Consider the following 20,778-nt stretch of genomic DNA (forward strand, 5'->3'; position numbering starts at 1 on the left):
CATTCAAAGGTTTTGATACTAATCTGATTCATTGTGGGAGTCTTATGTGCAAAACAAACCGTTGAAGAACTCAATATGGAAGTGTAGATGGAATTGGGAGACTAATTCAAAGTCGCTTTCAGAAGAGATTTAAGAGATAAGAGCGTTAACATGTTTCAAACTCAGGTTGGGAAAGGATTGTCACATTTAAGGGAAATCAAATTTAATGAGAGGAAATACATATACTTGATAATCTTAAAACTGATACATCTGTAATAAAAAAGTTAGCAGATATACAGTAGATGGTGAGATAGTGAACTTAGATGGATCAATGTATATTGCAGAGGCAGAAAGAGAACTAGAAAACAGTAATATTTATTATTCCTTCAAATCCCACTAAGATAAATCAAGAACTTTTTCAACAATCTCATAGACTCAGCACATTTCAATGAATATCATATCCACTCAGATGTTCGAACATCTTAAAGGAGAAGGAAAGTCTGTCCGAGTCTCTCCTTGCTCGCTCATAGCTCTGGGCTCGGATTACATCAGGAAGAGAGGAGCAAACTGAGCATGCTTAAGCCCATGCCCTGGAGGTTTAAGCTGAAAACATGAAGTCTGATACAGAAGCCCATGAGTACACAATAGAAGGAAAGTAACTATGTCACTATGATGTATTATTCATATGGACCGGGACAAGGAAGACTTTTCAGCAGTTCATAGATTTCTTGAAAAATAATCATCTAAATCTGAAATTTACCTTTGACTTTACAGGTGAATACATTACCTTTTTGGGTCTTCAGCTAGCGAGGTACACCTATGCCAGAAAGAATGCACTGTAAATACTAGATTACACTCTTCATCTAATCAACCCCCACATGCAAATGCAATATTCCTTTTGGCCAGTTTTTATGCTAAAGGCACATCTGTTTCAATTGTGATGGTTGTGTAACATAATTGTGTTTCTGAGAGACTGATCAATCTGTACAGGTTAACCCTTGACTGTTTTTAATAACAAAAATTAGTCTGTTAAGCGATCCCCATCCTGTATGATGAGTTATAATACCCATTTCTCTCAAATTAAAAAAAGAAAGAAATGTGTTCATTTTGAGAACAGATTCCACCCTTGATAAGATACTTGCCAATGGTTTTAGATTTATTGCCCATAGATCAAGAACTGTGGCTAATATTATATCTTCTAAAAGAGGGTAACAATAATAAATATCTAAGTGAGTATCTCGGAAGGGTTTGTTTAGATGAAGAGCTCGGAAATGTATGACATGTTCCCACGTAAATGTTTGATGAAATTCACAGGAAGTTGTTTTTCTTCTTTTTTTTAACAAAGCTTCATTTAAGTAAATATACTTGATAAGAAGATTATTATGACAATGATATAACATTTGCTGTTAACAATGGACATCTACATATTACATTATATTTACCTTCAAGCTTGTACTTCTGTACTTTTTGTGATTTTACTCTCTTATTTTCCTAATAAAGAACATTTATAAACCAAACATAAACATGTGCATTGCTTCCTGATACATTTCTTATCTATACATACCAGGAGGTGAAACTAGAGGATTCGATATTCAGTTTCTTGCTTTCCTCCCAATATCAGTCTGTTGGGATTAATGTTCAGTGTGTTTAATTGTGCATGTCCAGTTTTTTCAAATTTTACCTGGGATCCTCTCCTAGTGTAAATGAATTTATACATTGGGACAGCATGAATGATCTGAGTTTCCCAGAAATGTATAGTTGGAGCTGTTGTGCCTTCCGTTTCATAGTGATGGATTTACATTCGTATTCTTACATAATCAAAATAAGTGCTCTCTCTGCTATTGTTGGTGCTAGATCGGAAACTTGATTTAGCAGCATTCCTAGGAGGTTGATCATAATTGTCCATCATGTCAGAGATATATTGTGCTACTGCCCTACAAAACCTTTGTACCTTGGTACATAGCCAGACCATGTGGTTGAAATTTTCAGGAGTTTGGTGACACCGCGAACACTGATCAACCTGGACTGGGGACAATTTGGCTAACATGTTAGGGGTGAGATATGCTTTGTGTATTGTATCATTTTATCTCTGGATGCACAATACGATCAAATATTGAGATCAAATATTGAGTCTAGGACCTCTTTCCAAGTATCTGTCTAGTTCAGCTATGTCATTTCTCCATTTCCCATACAGTTTTCCGAGTGAGGAGTCCCCCACACCTATCATATGAGCATAGAAACTTGAGAGGCTTTTTGTACTTGTCTGAGCATGGGCTCTCTCCTCTATATGAGTGAATGAGGTTGTAATTTTGCTCCTTTAAATTGGAATTGTATAGCATGTCTGATCTGAATGTATCTAAAGATCATTTTGTTGGGCAATTTGTATTCATTTTTTAGGGCTTGGTGGTCTTGTAATTTGCCTTCTTCCATTATATCTAGTATATTATTTTGTACGTGGCACACATTTGGGGTTCAGGTATACTTTGCATATGCATATGGTTTGTTTGTTTCGGAAAGAGACTATGAGCTGTGTTCCAAGACCACACCACTTCTCTCATGGATAAAGTTGTTTTTGTTGTATAATTACAGCCTCTATACAGGAGATTTTTAAGATCTTCATATGACCTAATTGCTTGGGTCTCCTAGGTGTGTGGCAGATTTGTCTAGGGATGGGGTTGTCCACTACTTTGCTATAGTCAGTTTCGCTGCTAAGTAATATAGAAAAAGGTTAAGGCTGCTAGGCCCCCAGCTTGTTTTGGTAGCTGTAGTTTAGCCATGGCTATTTTTTGGTGTAGTGGAGGCTTCTAGTTTTTTTGAAGATACTGTTTGGGATTTTCATAGGAGATTGTCTGAATATCTACGTGAATTTAGGGAGCATCACCCTCTCAAATAGGTTTATGCGCCCAATTGAAGATCGAGATAAGCGGTCCGTGTTCTTACTTTCTGTTCCAGCACATGTAGTAGGGGTAGGAGGTTAAATTCCATGAATTTATGGGGGTCTTTGTGGATGTTGATGCCCAGATATTTTAATTCGCTCATCCAACTGAGTCAGTTGGGTAGCGCTGGCAGGGGAACTTCCTGGGGTCTGAAATATTGCGGATTTACTCCAGTTTATTTTAAGACCATAGTAATTGGAATGCGTAGTTATAATATCTAGGGCCACCCCCTAGTTCCTGTTCTGGATTTGCCAGGTATAATAAAGTGCCATCTGCAAACATGGATTTCTTTTCTGTTATCCCTCCCAGCTTAATTATAACATTTCTGTTAAAAATATTCCTCATGTGCCCCCAGCCAGAGACAGTTCCCTGAATACTATTATAATGTATTTGCACTGTCATCTGATAATAATAAGAAAAGGCCCAACTCACGCCCACGGACAGTGGGACATTCATGTTAAACAGGTGTCTGGGGGAGCAAAGATGCACCTTTGTTCCATAGTTTCATCCCAGGGTGCAAATTAAGGCTGTTCCAGACTCTCATTATCCCATGATAATTAAAACCCATTGATAAACATGTGACTATGCTAATGAAGGTCGTTGGAGAACAGGAACTCATCAGCCTTTCTTTACATATTGTGGGGAAACCTTTTTCCCAAAACAAAGGCACGGCCCATAGTTGTTTGTTGTAAGTAGTTGAAGCAGATCCAGGCTTGGGGGGATCCAAAATGGGATAAAAAGGTGTGAGAATGAGAGGTGAGTTAGTTTGGGGAACAGACGTGTGGGTACAGGAGCTCTGCAGGCTAATGAGGAGACTCTGCCCAAGGACAGGTAACTAGATCAGTGTTTCCACTGATCCCCCCCCTGAATTCTGGGAATCCACTGGAGTCAGCTTGTGCTACTGAACATATAAGTTGGTCTTTGTCTTACCTTGCCTAGAACTTACAGGTAGAAAATATTTTTTGTATAGGTAGAATGCAGGACAACACTGCTACTTACATTGGGGATCAGTTCCACTGGGACAGAATTCAAAGCATCTTCTAGCTAGAATTATTTAAGGCTAAAATCATAGCCATAAAGCAGGGCAGGACTGTTGCTTCCAATGGGGATCAAATAGGATCTGTGCAGCCACTGGGACAGAATGTTCTGTTATACAGATAGCTGGAATCTCAGCTGCCATAAAGCAGGACAGGACTGCTGCTTACAATGGGGATTAGATAGGATCTGTGCAGCCACTGGGACAGAATGTTCTGTTATACAGATAGCTAGAATCTCAGCTGCCATAAAGCAGGGCAGGACTGCTGCTTACAATGGGGATCAGATAGGATCTGTGCAGCCACTGGGACAGAATGCTCTGTTATACAGATAGCTAGAATCTCAGCTGTCATAAAGCAGGACAGGACTGCTGCTTACAACGGGGATCAGATAGGATCTGTGCAGCCACTGGGACAGAATGTTCTGTTATACAGATACCTAGAATCTTAGCTGCCATAAAGCAGGGCAGGACTGCTGCTTACAATGGGGATCAGATAGGATCTGTGCAGCCACTGGGACAGAATGTTCTGTTATACAGATAGCTAGAATCTCAGCTGCCATAAAGCAGGACAGGACTGCTGCTTACAATGGGGATCAGATAGGATCTGTGCAGCCACTGGGACAGAATGTTCTGTTATACAGAAAGCTAGAATCTCAGCCATAACAACAATTTTTTACCTTGAATTATACCTTGAATTATATTGAATTTATAAATCTGAATACCTTTTTATTTCCCTTTCTAGATATTTGCATGAGCTATCTAAAATATGGAATGAAAGAGAGTGAGAAGCACCAGAAGTCAACATTTTCCTGATTTATTGGATAAAAACAAGAAGTCATTGAACAAGAAAAATCTGTATCAGACTCAGAAAAAGCTTTATTGCAATGAACAGTTCAAACTCCCAGAAGAAACTTACTCTAGTGACTCAAAATTACCAATGCCCAAAATGTGGGAAAGAATTCTCGACAAAAAGATGCCTTAAAGCTCACCAGATCATTCACACCGGGGAGAAACCATTTACGTGCACAGAATGTGGGAGAAGTTTCAGGCAAAAGTATTCTCTTAATAAACACCAGAAAATTCACACAGGAGAGAAACCTTATGCTTGTACAGAATGTGGGAAACACTTCCAAATAAAGGGTCATCTAGTCATCCACCAGACCATTCACACAGGAGTAAAACTATACGAATGTACAGAATGTGGGAAAAGCTTCTCTCAAAACAGCAACCTCCGCAACCACTATAAAATCCACACGGGGGAAAAACCATTTTCTTGCTCAGAATGTGGGAAAAGTTTTCGTTTAAAGGTCGACCTCACCAGACATCACACAATTCATACAGGGGAGAAACCATTCACTTGTACAGAATGTGGGAGATGCTTCTCTACAGGCAATAATTTTGCTTCGCACCTACGAACCCACAATCGAGAGAAACCGGTCACATGCACAGAGAGCCGGAAACAATTCAGCCATAAGGATTAGTTTGAAGAGCATTTTTAAGTTAACTCAGAAGAATTGTGTAACTTTACTCTACAAAGTCCAGCCTTAAACAACAACATATAACTCATACAGGGGAGAAACCTTTCACCTTTCTGAGAATGAAGTTTCTCCAATAGTAGATTTCAACTCCTCCACCAGAACAGCCAGACAAGGGAAGATATACAGTCACTTATTTCTCCTCCAGACTCCCAGGTCAACATTACCTATTGGCGGAGATCGTTGCCAACTGAAGTAAAAACGAAATTATATACATACCAACTAGTGTGGCACCAAATCCAGACAGCATGGGATGGTATTATAAATAGATGAAATACAAGGTTTTAGTAGATCTAGTGCATCTTCATCATGGCAGAATTATCTCCTAATGATTGGTACAGATTGGATTCCTTCTCCAAGTGAAGAAAACTACAGACACTTATGAGGAATAGGTGTGGATTCTGCTGTTGATATATCTATTCCATGGCTGGTAAAGCATTCAGGATGAGACAGACCTGTATATAGAGACTGTAAAGGTGGCCATACACGGGCAGATATCGGTCGTTTGGACCGATTTGACAGCTTATCTGCCCGTGTATGGGGGCTTCCGACGGGTCATCCCGATCGATATCTGGCCACGATATCGATCGGGAAGGTTGGATTTTTACCCGTCAGAGCCGCTTGGCGCATCGTAATTCGATCGTTCGGCCATACGGCCGAACGCTCGAATTACCCCCGATATAGCCATGCAGTTTAGTGGCATATCGGGGAAAGATCCGCTCGTTTGGCGATGTCGCCAAACGAGCGGATCTTTGAGTCTATGGCCACTTTAAGGAAGGAACCACTTGGTGTAGATATGGATAACAAATATAAGGCAATATGAGAAGTTCTATCACTATGAGTGTGAGTGTGTGGGGGAATTAGTAGGTGGTAATGGGAGGTGCAACAATACTTGTTAACAATTACAATACTTTGTATTGTATATACTTTTATTTTAAGAGAAACCTGAATTTGGTGCAGATTTAGCATAATGTACTTTTGTTATTTTATTAAACAACAGAGTGTAAAACTACTGAGCTGTTTTTTTTTCTTTTTCCTCATTCACTTACAGACGGTTTCAGATATTTTACCTCCCATGTATTTTCCATACCAGGGTCTGGGGTAGGTAGCACAGGTATGTGCCTAGAGTACAATCATGTGGTCACAATTCCTAAAATGCTTTTTTATGATCTCCATTCCCATTGCTTTAAGCCTGGCCTGTGCCAGCTGGTTGGTTTACATGACTAACAGCAGAGGTACAATGGGGTGGTGAATACGTGAGGTAGGTAAGATAACGCTGGTAGGTGACTGGTGACCTTCATCAATAATACTTGACCAGCATCTTCCAAACAGAAGAGTTAACTGCCTGTAAGACAGGACTGTATTACTATATAGACACTTGAGGTCCTGATGAAATAATTATCAAGGTGGTAAGAGAATTGTAAAAATGACAAATTAAACAAATTATACAAATGATATGAAGCAGATGAGCACAATGAAATTAAAAGTATCTATTCAATTTACTATATATCAATTTATCACATATTTTACAATTGTTTGTTCAAGGAAATAAATACTAAAACAAGATATAGATGGTGTTTTCTCTGTCATTGGAAAAGGTTGCACACCAAGCTGTCCCCTGTTCAAGTACTGACTGGCGCCTAATCTGACTGTCATTGTGCGCACAGGGTGGAGTGTGACCCAAAAATGCAAGTTTGTGAATAAATGCCCCCCATTTGCTCAGTGACAGGCAGATTGCATTCCTATCAGTGCCGTCTCACGTGGGAATTGGGGGCAGAAGGAGCAATTTATATAAATAAATGATGATCTCTAGCTGGCCTCATTCACAGGGTTCCTGCTCCCCAATGTTACATTCTAGAGATACTGGTACCTCTGGGGCAAACTGGTTTTACTGGGCCTTGTTGGACCCAGGCTCCCTAGAAACATTCAGCCGGATCAGCAACCAAAAGCCAAAGAGGAGGATTCACCCTTCTCACTCATTATACCAAGTGTGACAGGAAGTGGTCACAACACCTCTTGGCCAATAACTGGTTTATGTAAATCACAACTAGCTACATGGGCATCTATAAGTAGATCCTTAGCGTTCATATTGAGGGTGTTTTACCATTGTATGTAAAAAATTGGGTGCGATAAATGAAACATTTTCTAATTGGACCAGCGTTGTTAGTGGAGTCCCGCAGGGCTCTGTACTAGGTCCCTTGCTTTTCAACTTGTTTATTAATGACCTGGAGGTGCCATTGAAAGTACTGTTTCTATTTGTGCAGATGAGACTAAATTGTGCAGAACTATAGGTTCCATGCAGGATGCTGCCACTTTGCACAGTGATTTGTCTAAACTGGAAAACTGGGCAGCAAACTGGAAAATGAGGTTCAATGTTGATAAATGCAGGTTATGCACTTTGGCAAAAATAATATAAATGCAAGTTATACACTAAATGGCAGTGTGTTGGGAGTTTCCTTAAATGAGAAGGATCTTGGGGTCTTTGTAGATAACGAGTTGTCTAATTCTGGGCAGTGTCATTCTGTGGCTACTAAAGCAAATAAAGTTCTTGTATAAAAAAGGGCATTAACTCAAGGGATGAAACATAATTGTGTCTCTTTATAGGTCCCTGGTGAGGCCTCATCTGGAGTATGGGGGCAGTTTTGGACTCCAGTCCTTAAGAGGGATATAAATGAGCTGGAGAGAGTGCAGAGACTAAGTGCAACTAAACTGGTTAGAGGGAGGGAAGAGTTAAATTATGAGGGGAGACTGACAAGGTTGGGGTTGTTTTCTCTGGGGGAAAAAAGGCGCTTGTGAGGGGACATGATTAGACTTTACAAGTACATTAGAGGACATTATAGACAAATAGCAGGGGACCTTTTTACCCATAAAGAGAATCACGTACCAGAGGCCTCCCCTTCAGACCAGAGGAAAAGAAGTTTCATTTAAAGGAACAGAGTAGGGGGTTCATCACAGTGAGGACAGTGAGGTTGGGGAATGCACTGCCGGGTGATGATTCAGTTAATGACTATAAGAGGGACTTGGAGGATTTCTTGGACAGACATAATACAAAGGCTATTGTGATACTAAACTCTATAGTTAGTATAGATATGGGGATATATAATGTATGTGACAGTTGGGAGGGGTGTGTGTATGGGGCTGGGTTTTCATTTGGAGGGGTTGGACTTGATGGACTTTCTATTTTTTCAACCCAATTTAACCATGTAACTATGTAACTATTTAAAAGCTCATATCACAGACAATCACAAAACAGCCAATCAGAATTTCTGATTTCTAATCTAATGTTGATATTTATTTTCAGACCAAAAGTATCCCCAGCACAATCCCTAGTCATTGAAATAGTGTTGAACAAGATGAACATTCCTGGGACATTCATGTTAAACAGGTGCCTCACAAGGTAAAGATGAACCTTTATTATGTTAAATCATTTCATCCCAGGGTGCAAATTAAGGCTCCAGTCTCTCGTTATCCCATGCTATTTGACAAACGCGAGACTATGCTAATGAAGATCATCAGCCTTCCTTTACATATTGTGGGGAAACCTTTTTCCCAAAACAAAGGCACGGCCCATAGTTGTTTGTTGTAAGTAGTTGAAGCAGATCCAGGCTTGGGGGGATCCAAAATGGGATAAAAAGGTGTGAGAATGAGAGGTGAGTTAGTTTGGGGAAGAGACGTGTGGGTACAGGAGCTCTGCAGGCTAATGAGGAGACTCTGCCCAAGGACAGGTAACTAGATCAGTGTTTCCACTGATCCCCCCTGAATTCTGGGAATCCACTGGAGTCAGCTTGTGCTACTGAGCCCATTTGTTTCCTCTCATACTGATCACTTATTGCTCTTTTATTCTCCTTATCTCATTGTGCTTATGGCTCATTTATTCATGTTGGGGGATTTATTGGGGCTTCAAGTTCCTTTGTTTAATACTGTATTGTACTGACTGGTGGGTTGGCTGTCCTGGGATCTGCTCTGTCAATTTGTCATTGTCTGTTTGCCATTTTGATATTTGTCATCTTTTGTCATCATTTGTTTATATAGCGCCGACAAGTTACGCAGTGCTTTAGTTTAGTTTAGTTATAACAAACAGGGAATAAATGGTGGATAACAAACAAGGGTTACACATACAATAGGATTAGAGAGATCTACACATGAGAGTTTACAAACCAATGTTTAGGGGACAATTGAGACATTAAGGTCCCTTCAGTGATTATTCAGTATATATTATTTTTGTTATAGTTTAGTTATTGTCACTTTGACAAACCTTCAGTAGAACCTACAGATAGAATATTATTTCTCACACAGTTAGAATCTCAGTTGTAAACCAGGACAGGACTGTTGTTTCCCAAGAAACTGGCAGAATAAATAACTGTTTTATTATCAATTATATTCTTTTATATTTATTTATGTTATATTTTTAATATATTATATTTTATATTCTTTTTATTTTTCCCTTTTACATATTTGCATGAAATAAAGAAGCTCCAGAACTAATAATTCTCTGATCCTTTGGAGACAAGAGGACATTAGACTGTGCAACTGCTCCAACATCAGGAAATCCTCACATTGGAAAGAAAAATCTGTATCAAACACATTCTAGAGCAATGAGCCTTCCAAACTCCCAGGAAGAACTTCCCTCAGTGAAGAAAAGTTACACATGCCAAGAATGTGGGAAAAAATTCCGGAGAAAAACCCACCTTAAATCTCACCAGAGTGTTCACACTGGGGAGACACCGTTTACGTGTACAGAATGTGGGAAATGTTTTAGGTTAAGAGAAAGTCTCCAAAAACACGAGAGAATTCACACGGGGGAGAAACCATTCATGTGCACGGAATGTGGGAAATGTTTCAGGCTAAATGACGCTTTTCAAAAACACAAGAGGTTTCACACAGGGGAAAAACCATATTTATGTACAGAATGTGGGAAAACATTCTCTTTAAAGATTCATCTACTCAGTCACCAGAATATTCACACAGGAATAAAACCGTTTGTGTGCACAGAATGTGGAAAATGGTTCTCTCGCAAAAGCCACCTACAGCTCCACTTTACAGTTCACACAGGGGAGAAACCATTTCCTTGTACAGAATGTGGGAAACATTTTTCTGCTAAGTATCAGCTACTCACCCACCAGGCAATTCATACAGGAGTGAAACCATTCATGTGTACAGAATGTGGGAAGAGTTTCTCCACCAACTGCAGGCTCAAGACCCACAACAGAATTCACACAGGAGAGAAACATTTCTTTTGTACAGAATGTGGCACAAGTTTCGCTAAACAACATGACCTTTCTGTACACCTAAGGGTCCATGCAGAAGAGAAACGTTTCACATGTGTGGAATTTGGAAAACCGTATACTAAGGACAGGCTTGAAGAACTTGTTCAAAGTCACTAAGATATCTGTACATGTACACAACGTTCGAGAATCTTTTCTGAGAATTTTCCCATGCACAGAATGTGCCATTCTGACTTTAGAGTTTCCTTATCGAACATCAGAGAATTTGTGAACAAGTTCAACTTTCATATGTACCGACTGTGGCAAAACTTACTCTGCAAAGTCCAACCTTCAACATCATCTGATCCACACAGATGGAAATCTCTGACATGTACAGAATGTAGCCATTTGGTGACCACAGAAAAGTCTCCTACAAGAAGACCTAAAGAACCCACCAAATGGAGATTCCATTCATATGCACAGAATGAGATCAATTTCACTCATAAATCTCTCTCACACTCTATGGGGGGCTGTTTCTCCCAAGTACATTTTGTCTACAAAAATATCCCCAGTACACAGAATGAATGAATATCTCTCCGAGAACATTTGTTTGTGGCTATATTCACTGGTTAAACATATACAAAAGAGATATTTCTATTAAAGTATGAGAACAAAATCAGGTTAATGCACAAAAGGATATCATTATAGTACACACTACAATATTTTAACAAGCAACTATTAATGTAAAACATTCATTTAACCAATGTAGGGATGTGGGAAGCACAGATGTTGCATCACATAACTATATGTAAGTTGTGTAACTTGATATTGCAGTTTAGAGATGTAAATCAGCTGGGTTTATACTGAACTCACTAATGTATCTACAAGTGTTTCACATACTGAGTTACCATTGATAAAATAATGAACTCTATTTTGGATTATAAAAAGGGGCCCCTCACCCATGTCAGTAGTTGTGCTGCTAATATTAGTAGAGTTTGATATGATGCAATAAATACTGTGTGTTTTATTGACTTTGAGAGATTGTCTAATGTTGGGGATATTTTGCCTATTGTAATGATGAGTTAAGTTGATTAGTGATAGGAAGAGCCGTATCACCATCAGTTAAACACCTATAGCCCTATTAGGAAATGTTTGTTCTTTATTCATGTGTATTGTTATTCAGCACAGGGAACATTAGAGGGCGCCCTCTATAACAGGCCAGATAGTATCTTATGCATTAGGGATGATGTGGAGCAGAATTGAAAATGTTTCACCTTGTTAAATAAATCCAACAATCAAATCCTTTTCTGTGTTTGTTTATAAGACTTTACCAAACCAATTTAGTTTAGTGTCAAGAAAGACCAGTATATACAGGTAGACACAAAAATAGGTTGTTTCATGTCTATATTCTAATATCAAAGATTCAGGCCATTTATCGGATAAATTAACAGACATCACTTGGTCACACAGATACTGCTGGATTTCGATGGACGTCAAGTCTTTATATTCTTCAATCCCACATATTATGGGTTTGAGAGCTATAGCAGAAACACTCACTACGTCACACCAATACACATAAGATTTTATAGATTTATTGACCTTGGAATTTCTTCTTATGCACAATTTTTTTTAACTTTGATGGGTATTATTACCTCCAGAGATGACCGCTATGGGGGCATCTTTTGCCCCCACCTATGCCATCCTATATATATGGGTTACAGGAGCGGTCTTGCATCCTAGGATTCCTGTTACAGTTAGAGCTGCAGTATTTCTGGTCAGGTGATCTCTTCCTGTTACAGTTAGAGCTGCAGTATTTCTGGTCAGGTGATCTCTTCCTGTTACAGTTAGAGCTGCAGTGTTTCTGGTCAGGTGATCTCTTCCTGTTACAGTTAGAGCTGCAGTATTTCTGGTCAGGTGATCTCTTCCTGTTACAGTTAGAGCTGCAGTATTTCTGGTCAGGTGATCTTTTCCTGTTACAGTTAGAGCTGCAGTATTTCTGGTCAGGTGATCTCTTCCTGTTACAGTTAGAGCTGCAGTATTTCTGGTCAGGTGATCTCTTCCTGTTACAGTTAGAGCTGCAGTATTTCTGGTCAGGTGATCTCTTCCTGTTACAGTTAGAGCTGCAGTATTTCTGGTCAGGTGATCTCTTCCTGTTACAGTTAGAGCTGCAGTATTTCTGGTCAGGTGATCTCTCCCTGTTACAGTTAGAGCTGCAGTATTTCTGGTCAGGTGATCTCTCCCTGTTACAGTTAGAGCTGCAGTATTTCTGGTCAGGTGATCTCTTCCTGTTACAGTTAGAGCTGCAGTATTTCTGGTCAGGTGATCTCTCCCTGTTACAGTTAGAGCTGCAGTATTTCTGGTCAGGTGATCTCTCCCTGTTACAGTTAGAGCTGCAGTATTTCTGGTCAGGTGATCTCTTCCTGTTACAGTTAGAGCTGCAGTATTTCTGGTCAGGTGATCTCTTCCTGTTACAGTTAGAGCTGCAGTATTTCTAGTCAGGTGATCTCTTCCTGTTACAGTTAGAGTTGCAGTATTTCTGGTCAGGTGATCTCTTCCTGTTACAGTTAGAGCTGCAGTATTTCTGGTCAGGTGATCTCTTCCTGTTACAGTTAGAGCTGCAGTATTTTTGGTCAGCTGTTCTCTGAGGCAGCACACAGACCATCATTGAATGGGGGTTCAAGGCAAGAGATGGAAAAGGACAATATTTACTTAAATATATATTCCAGTTTGATAAGATTCTTTAAAGGGGTTGTTCACCTTTAATTTAACTGTTAGTATGATGTAGAGACAGATATTCCTAGACAATTTGCAGTTGGTTTTCATTTTTTATTATTTATAAAAAGTTATTTAGCTTTTTATTCAACAGCTCTCCAGTTTGTGGTTTCAGCAATCTGGTTGCTAGAGTCCAAATTCCCCTAGCAACCACACACTGATTTGAATAGGAGACTGTAATATTCAAAGGGAAAATTTGAAGTAAAAAAATTAGAATTTTGAGCTATTTTTTGTGTACTTTGACTAGGGAATAGTCCAAATTCGATTTGATTCTTTAAAAATTTGACTTCAACAAATCACCATCTAAAACCTGCCGAATTGCTTTTTTAGCCTATGGGGAACCTCCTAGAACCCATATGGTGGATTGGTGGACTTTGAAAAATCAATGTTTTTTTTTTAAAAAAGAAACTTTGAGTCTAATTCGATCGAATACGATGTTTCCTTGATTTCTTATGATTCGATTTCAAACGAAAACGGCCTATTCACCCACTCAAAGAAACTCCCTTTACTTTGATATTTGACCCTTGATAAAACTGCCCCTAAGTATCAATAACAATACATAGCTTTACAGAGTATTTGTTTTTAGATGGGGTCAGTGACCCCTTTTTTGAAAGCCAGAAAGAGTCAGAAGAAGAAGCCAAATAATTAAAAAAACTATAAAAAATAAACAATGAAGACTAATTGAAAAGTTGCTTAGAATTGGCCATTCTATAATATACTAAATGTTAATTTAAAGGTGAACCACCCCTTAAATATGCCACTTAATTTGATATAAACTATCTGTTGCTCAAGTATTCATTTTGCGGGTATAGTTTTCTTTTAAGCTTTAGTTGTCTTTAAAGGGGTTGTTCACCTTTGAGTTAATGTTTAGTATGATGTAGAGAGGGACATTCTGAGACAATTTGCAATTGGTTTTCATTTTTTATTATTTGTGGTTTTTGACTTTTTTAGCTTTTTATTCAGCAGCTCTCCAGTTGTAGTAGTCTGGTTGCTTAGGTGCAAATTCCCCTAGCAACCATGCACTGATTTAAACGAGAGTGGAATATAAATTAGAGAGGGACTGAAGAGAAAGATGAATAATCAAAAGTGGCAATAACAATAAATGTGTAGCCTTACAGAGTATTTACTTTTTAGGTGGGGTCAGTGACCCCCCCCATTTGAAAGCTTGAAAAAGTCAGATGATGAAGGCAAATAATTTTAAAACTTTAAAAAATAAATAGTGAGGACCAATGGTAAAGTTGTTCGGGTCTTCGGGTCTTTTCGTCACTTCAGGACTTCAATTTGGTTTTTTGTGACTTCGGGTCTTTTTGCCGCTTCAGGATTTCATTTAATTTTTTCTAGTAATTTCGGGTCTTTTCGTCACTTCAGGACTTCAATTTAGTTTTTTTTGTGACTTCGGGTCTTTTCGTCACTTCAGGACTTCAATTTTGGCTGTTTTTGTCACTTCGGGTCTTTTTGCAGCTTCAGGACTTCAATTTAGGTTTTTTTTTGGTGACTTCGGGTCTTTTCGCCGCTTCAGGATTTAATTTCATTTTTTCTAGTGCCTTTGGGTCTTTTCACCACTTCAGGATTTAATTTTGTCTGTTTTCATGACTTCAGGACTTTTCGCTGCTTCAGGATTGAATTTAATTTTTTCTAGTGACTTCGGGTCTTTTTGCCGCTTCAGGACTTCAATTTCGTTGGTTTTTTTTAGTGATTTTTGGGTCTTTTCGCTGGTTCTGGACTTCAACTTGAGCTGTTTTTGTGACTTTGGGTCTTTTTGGTACTTCATAAGGGCGACAAGGCTTCGGCGCTGTCAAGGGGGGGCTCGGATCTTTTGAAAAGTTCAGCACTGCCAGACCCCCCTTCAGGCTCGAGCCCAATACACTTGTACCCCCTGCTGGGTGCCCTGTAGCTGCGCCTGAGAGAAGTGTAAAGGGAAAGTACACAACTCCCAGAATGCTCTATGAGAGACATGACATGAGGAGAGAATAGCGGCTGGGGAGTGTAATACAATGAATGCAGGTGGGTGAGTGATGTCACTGACTGGGGGAGGGGAGCTGTGCTCGGGGGAAACAGGAAGTCTGTGAGTCTGTGGGGGAAACTGGAACAAACCAAGTCTGTATAAAGTGAGGGACGGACTAACTGCACTGACTGCTGGGGAGAAAACTTCACTGTGATGGTTTAGGGAGAGGCAGGGGGGCCGAGGGTTTCTCCTGTCCTGTTGAGTCTGTCTGTGTCTGTCTGTGTCTGTCTGAGTCTGTCTGTCTGTCTGTCTGTGTGTCTGCACGGAGCACTGACTGAGACTGCACGGGAGGGGGAGGGAGAGACCTGCAGCCTGAGCTTTATACATCACTGCTAAAGTTATTTTTATCAAAAGCCACTTATTGTAATATTGTGTGTGTGTGAGTGTGTGTGCGAGTGAGAGTGTGAGTGAGTGTGTGAGTGTGTGTGCGAGTGAGAGTGTGAGTGAGTGTGAGTGAGAGTGTGAGTGAGTGTGCGAGTGTGAGTGAGAGTGTGAGTGTGTGTGTGAGTGTACATATCAACATGTGTCGGGTTATGAAAGTCTGAACACATTTCTGGCAGTTTTAGCGCAATGTTTTATGTGTTATTACAGTTTTGCTAATGAAAGTGAATTGCCCTTTAAGCTTTGAGCCTCAATTCTCCCAAGAGACCTGCTTATTAGTGACGGGCAAATCTGACCCTTTTCACTTCGCCAATGTATGTAGGCGTCTCCCATTGGAGTCTATGGGCATATTATTGGTGGCAAAACTTGCCAAAAAATTTCAATCAACACATCATAAATAGCTAAAATTGTATCTTTGCTGTTCTTCAATTGTTACAAATGTATCAAAGTACAGCTGCTGAGTATTCTGGGCTCTCTGCCAATTATTTATGTCATTATTTTAATTACATTAATTTGTATCTTTTTCTGACTGTTCAGTGCAGGAGATCAAAGAGAAAGGAACATTTCAGTAACAAACCTGGGACTGTGGGCTGAGCTGTCAAAGTCGGGACTGTCCCTCAAAAAACTAGACAGTTGGGAGGTATGTATATATATATATATATAATACACAAAAGCAATCAATGTCTTGTAAATTATATCCTTATAAACGTGACTAGTGATGTCATCAGTTATAAACAGTGAGTAGTGATGTCATTTTTGTCACATCACTCCTAAAACTTGTGTATTTTAATAAATAAAGTTCCCCTTGTTGGAAAATATGAGGATATTAGAAGTAACCTCTGAGTTCCATGACCTGTATAACTCAGCCTTCAGCCTCGTACTTTATATAGTCATGAAACTCCTCGGTGACCTATAATATCCTTATATTTATAGGGGGTACTTTATTCACTATATATAGAGAGATAAGGTGCATATCATAGACCGTTGTTACACCTGGTGGCCCCAGCAAAGAAGCAACACAAGCAATGCAGAAGAACGGCACTCGCAGGACTTGCTGAATCTCCCACAGGGACCTTCATCAGGAGTCAAACAGTGCAACCTGATGAAGGTCCCTATGGGGGACCGAAACGTTGAGCAAAATAAACCTTTGGAAGATTGATTCAGCAAGTCCAGTGAGTGCAGTTCCAACGTTCCAGTCCTCTTTTGGGACCTTTTTCATGCTTGAAAAAGGTCCCAAAGAGGACCAAAACGTTGGAACTGCATGAGATGTATGTGAAATAGTAAAATGACATGGGAGATTTTGTAGGATGGTGTCAGATGGACAGAACTCAGATGTAGTCACATGGTTTAAAATAATGGGATTGATAGAAAAATCTGAAGTGTCGGCAGGGAATGCTGTACCTGCATCCAACAAGATCAAATCTCATGATGTAGGGAAGTTTCTTAGATCCATGAACTAAACCCACCATCCAACTTTATCTGATCCGACTTACATTACAGCTCCGGGGTCCGATTTTGTAGGATCCTAGAAAGTCTTGTGGGTCAGATACAATCTAATCAAATCTCTTGTGTAGTCTAGATAAGTATGTACATATATTATATTCCATTGTTTCATCCCATGGTTCAAATTAAGGCTGTTCCAGTCTCTCATTATCCCATGCTAATTAAGAGCCATTGATAAACATGTGTCTATGCTAATGAAGGTCGTTAGAGAACAAGAACTCATCAGCCTTCCTTTACTTATTGTGGGGAAACCTTTTTCCCAAAACAAAGGCACGGCCCATAGTTGTTTGTTGTAAGTAGTTGAAGCAGATCCAGGCTTGGGGGGATCCAAAATGGGATAAAAAGGTGTGAGAATGAGAGGTGAGTTAGTTTGGGGAAGAGACGTGTGGGTACAGGAGCTCTGCAGGCTAATGAGGAGACTCTGCCCAAGGACAGGTAACTAGATCAGTGTTTCCACTGATCCCCCCTGAATTCTGTGAATCCACTGGAGTCAGCTTGTGCTACTAACTAACGATTTACTTCCTCCCTTTTACATAATAGCTTGGATTAAAGAAGAGAAGCCACAGAAGATAATGATTATCTGATTCTTTGGGTAAAGACAAAAGGCCATTAAAAAATCCACGAATTGCAAAGAAAATTCCGTATCTGAATTCATAAAAACCTTTAGTGCAATGAGCATTCCAAACTCCCAGAAGGAACGTCGATCAGTGAAACAACATTATGACTGTCCAGAATGCGGGAAGAGATTCTTAGTAAAAAGCCGCCTCCATACTCACCAGAAAATTCACGCTGGGGAGAAACCTTATGAATGTGCAGAATGTGGGAAACGATTCTTGACAAAAGGCCAGCTTCATATTCACAAGCAAATTCACACTGGGGACAAACCATTCTCCTGTACAGAATGTGGGAAACGCTTCAGACTAAAAGAAATCCTTAAAGATCATCTAAAAACTCACACTGGGGTGAAACCGTACGTATGTACAGAATGTGGAAGAACCTTTTCAAAGAACAGCCACCTTCAGATCCACTTTAAGACTCACACAGGGGAGAAGTCCTTTCCTTGTGCAGAATGTGGGAAAAGTTTCATCTCAAAGGTCTACCTTTCCAGCCATCAGAAAATTCACACAGGGGAGAAACCGTTTCCTTGTACAGAATGTGGGAAAAGATTCCGTTTAAAGAGTGACCTTAACAGACACCACAGGACTCACACGGGAGAGAAACATTTCTCATGTAACAAATGTGGGAAAAAATTCTCTCGTAAAGAAAGTCTTCAACGACACATGCAAATTCACACCCCCAAACATGATTCGAGGGAAATAAAATGCCGCAAACTTGAAGATATCTGGTGATTTTCAGACATTTTCCTCCGAATCATCAACTGTAGGAAAGCTTTGTGACTTGGTAGTATGAAGTAGAAAGACATGATAACCTATTTATGAATCAAGGTTATTGTTCATCTCCTCATAAAAGCCATTTAAATTAGTCTGGTAAGATCTGTTGCTCATAAAACCATGTTGGCACAAACTCATAGTTTGGCACTTGATAAAGGGCGTTTGAGGCCCGAAACATGTAGTGTTTTGTAGCTGCTAATAAACGACATTGTTGCAGATATTCTGCCTTGGATTGCTCTCCTCATTCTACTAGTTACACAAACTCATCGTATTGTGATTTACATTTAAGTCAAGTATCTTATCCCTTAATACCCATTAGAAAAGCTTTCCAACCACTGATGTCAGACTAACCGGCCTATAGTTTTGTGGCTGAGAACGGGATTCCTTTGTGAATAGCGGCACCACATTAGCAATTCACCAGTCTCTTAGCACTGTGCCGGACCTCAATGTATCCTGAAATATTAAGTAAAGGAATATTGGCAATCACAGGGTTAAGCTCTATAGGTACCCTGGGATGAATACCATATGGACCCAGACTTTTGTTTATTTTTATATGTTCTAATCTCTTTTGATTTCCTCATGTGTGACCCATACATCATTTGTTGGATTTCTAAAATTGGAACTATTAAGAAGGAAATCTTCATTAGTTGGTTTTTCATTTGTGATGGGGTTTAGATTGATTAAGGCCAACTAAGCCACTTCCCGTTGGCTCTACCTCAGATGGCTGTTTGCTTAAAAGAGGTTCCAGATATCCTCCTTGTAAAAACTCCCACTTTACATCCAATCTCTTAGGAAATGTGTTGCTTTCAGATTATAGACAATTTACACAACAAATTGAGAGTTGGGCAGTGTTTTTTTTTTTGTTAAGGGTGGAATGAGTGTGTAGCAAAGTACTTTAATCTGTAAATTTTACATTCAGATTCATAAACAGTTGATAGGGTTCAGGAATTAATCATATAAAAGGCAAGGTGGGTTTGCTGCCTGGAAACATTGGCCTGAATTGAAAATATGATTTAAATGCTATATTCCAATAAATTGTTTTATTATGTTTGAAAATACATGTGTTTTGGACATAAATATTACTTATTGACATTATTGAGATTGTTCCCCTTTAAATTAACTGTTAGTATGATGTAGAGAGTGACATTCTGAGACAATTTGCAATTTGTTTTTTATTATTTCTGGTTTTTCAGTTATTTAGCTTTTTATTCAGCAGCTCTCCAGTTTGCAATTTCAACAATCTGGTTGCTAGGGTCCAAATTCCCCTAGCAACCATGCACTGATTTGAATAAGAGACTGTAATATGAATAAAAAGTATCAATAAATGAAATCTGGAAACACTATGAAAAAGACAAATAATTGAAAAACTATAAAAAAAATAAAATAATGAAGAGTTGAAGACCAATGTAAAAGTTGCCATTATATAACATACTTAAAGTTAACAGCGAAGTGTATATGATAAGTGTCCATTTGTAGCAAATATTGTATCTTTTATTTAACAATGCTTTTATATTGTGGAGTTAAACTGTCAGTTTGTTGATTGTGCCAAAAGGTGGCATATTTCTATAGTGTATAAAGTGAGACAACCACTTATTTATCAATACGTAGAGGAAAGTCTGTGTTTAGCCAGAAACTTTGCAGTTGTTACAGATCTATTTTTCCTAATATAGGCTTTTTAAAGGGGAACTATCATGAAAATGTAAATTTAATCTAAGCTTCATCATACTGAAGTAAGAAACTTTCTAAATACAATCAATTAAATATTCTGCATTGTTTCTGAAATAATCAAATTTATCTTCACTATTCCTCTCTCAGCATCTGTTTCTCTTCATTCTGTCTTCATGCAGCAGTTGGGTGTCAGATATTCACTGACAGTTACATCCAATATATCTTATAGGAGGGCTCCTTTTGCCTAGAAGATGTATTAGAGCTCACTCTATTAAACTCACCAGACATCATGTCTCTCTACATGCAGGATTTGTGCAAAAGGCAGTTATTTTGTTTGTACTGGAATCAGTTATTTTAGTGAGTTCTAA

At 39.1% G+C, this 20,778-nt stretch overlaps 3 protein-coding genes across 3 annotated transcripts in view; all 3 read left to right on the forward strand.

The window, feature by feature from the left end:
- Positions 1–18,962, forward strand: part of LOC108719562 (oocyte zinc finger protein XlCOF6-like) — a 30,953-nt gene extending 11,991 nt beyond the window's left edge. The window contains exons 2-5 of the mRNA XM_041566770.1: positions 8,788–8,883; positions 9,957–10,867; positions 17,552–17,643; positions 17,950–18,962. Of these exons, the coding sequence (XP_041422704.1) occupies positions 10,082–10,867; positions 17,552–17,643; positions 17,950–18,700 (1,629 nt within the window). The 5' untranslated portion in view covers positions 8,788–8,883; positions 9,957–10,081 and the 3' untranslated portion in view covers positions 18,701–18,962. The remainder of the gene's footprint in view (positions 1–8,787; positions 8,884–9,956; positions 10,868–17,551; positions 17,644–17,949) is intronic.
- The window catches only part of LOC121394826 (zinc finger protein 239-like), a 601,589-nt gene that overhangs the window by 62,102 nt on the left and 518,709 nt on the right, over positions 1–20,778 (forward strand). The window lies entirely within an intron of this gene.
- On the forward strand, positions 3,503–5,957 carry znf33a.L (zinc finger protein 33A L homeolog). The gene is made up of 2 exons (XM_018266704.2): positions 3,503–3,746; positions 4,694–5,957. Exon 2 carries the CDS (start codon positions 4,836–4,838, stop codon positions 5,430–5,432), a length of 597 nt encoding a protein of 198 aa, XP_018122193.1. The 5' UTR covers positions 3,503–3,746; positions 4,694–4,835; the 3' UTR covers positions 5,433–5,957.

This window comes from Xenopus laevis, chromosome 6L (genome assembly GCF_017654675.1).
Source record: "Xenopus laevis strain J_2021 chromosome 6L, Xenopus_laevis_v10.1, whole genome shotgun sequence".
NCBI classification, from domain to species: Eukaryota; Metazoa; Chordata; class Amphibia; order Anura; family Pipidae; genus Xenopus; species Xenopus laevis.

Coding starts and splice junctions, on each gene's coding strand:
- znf33a.L (XM_018266704.2), top strand. CDS start 4,836: ATGAACAGTTCAAACTCCCAGAAGAAACTTACTCTAGTGACTCAAAAT.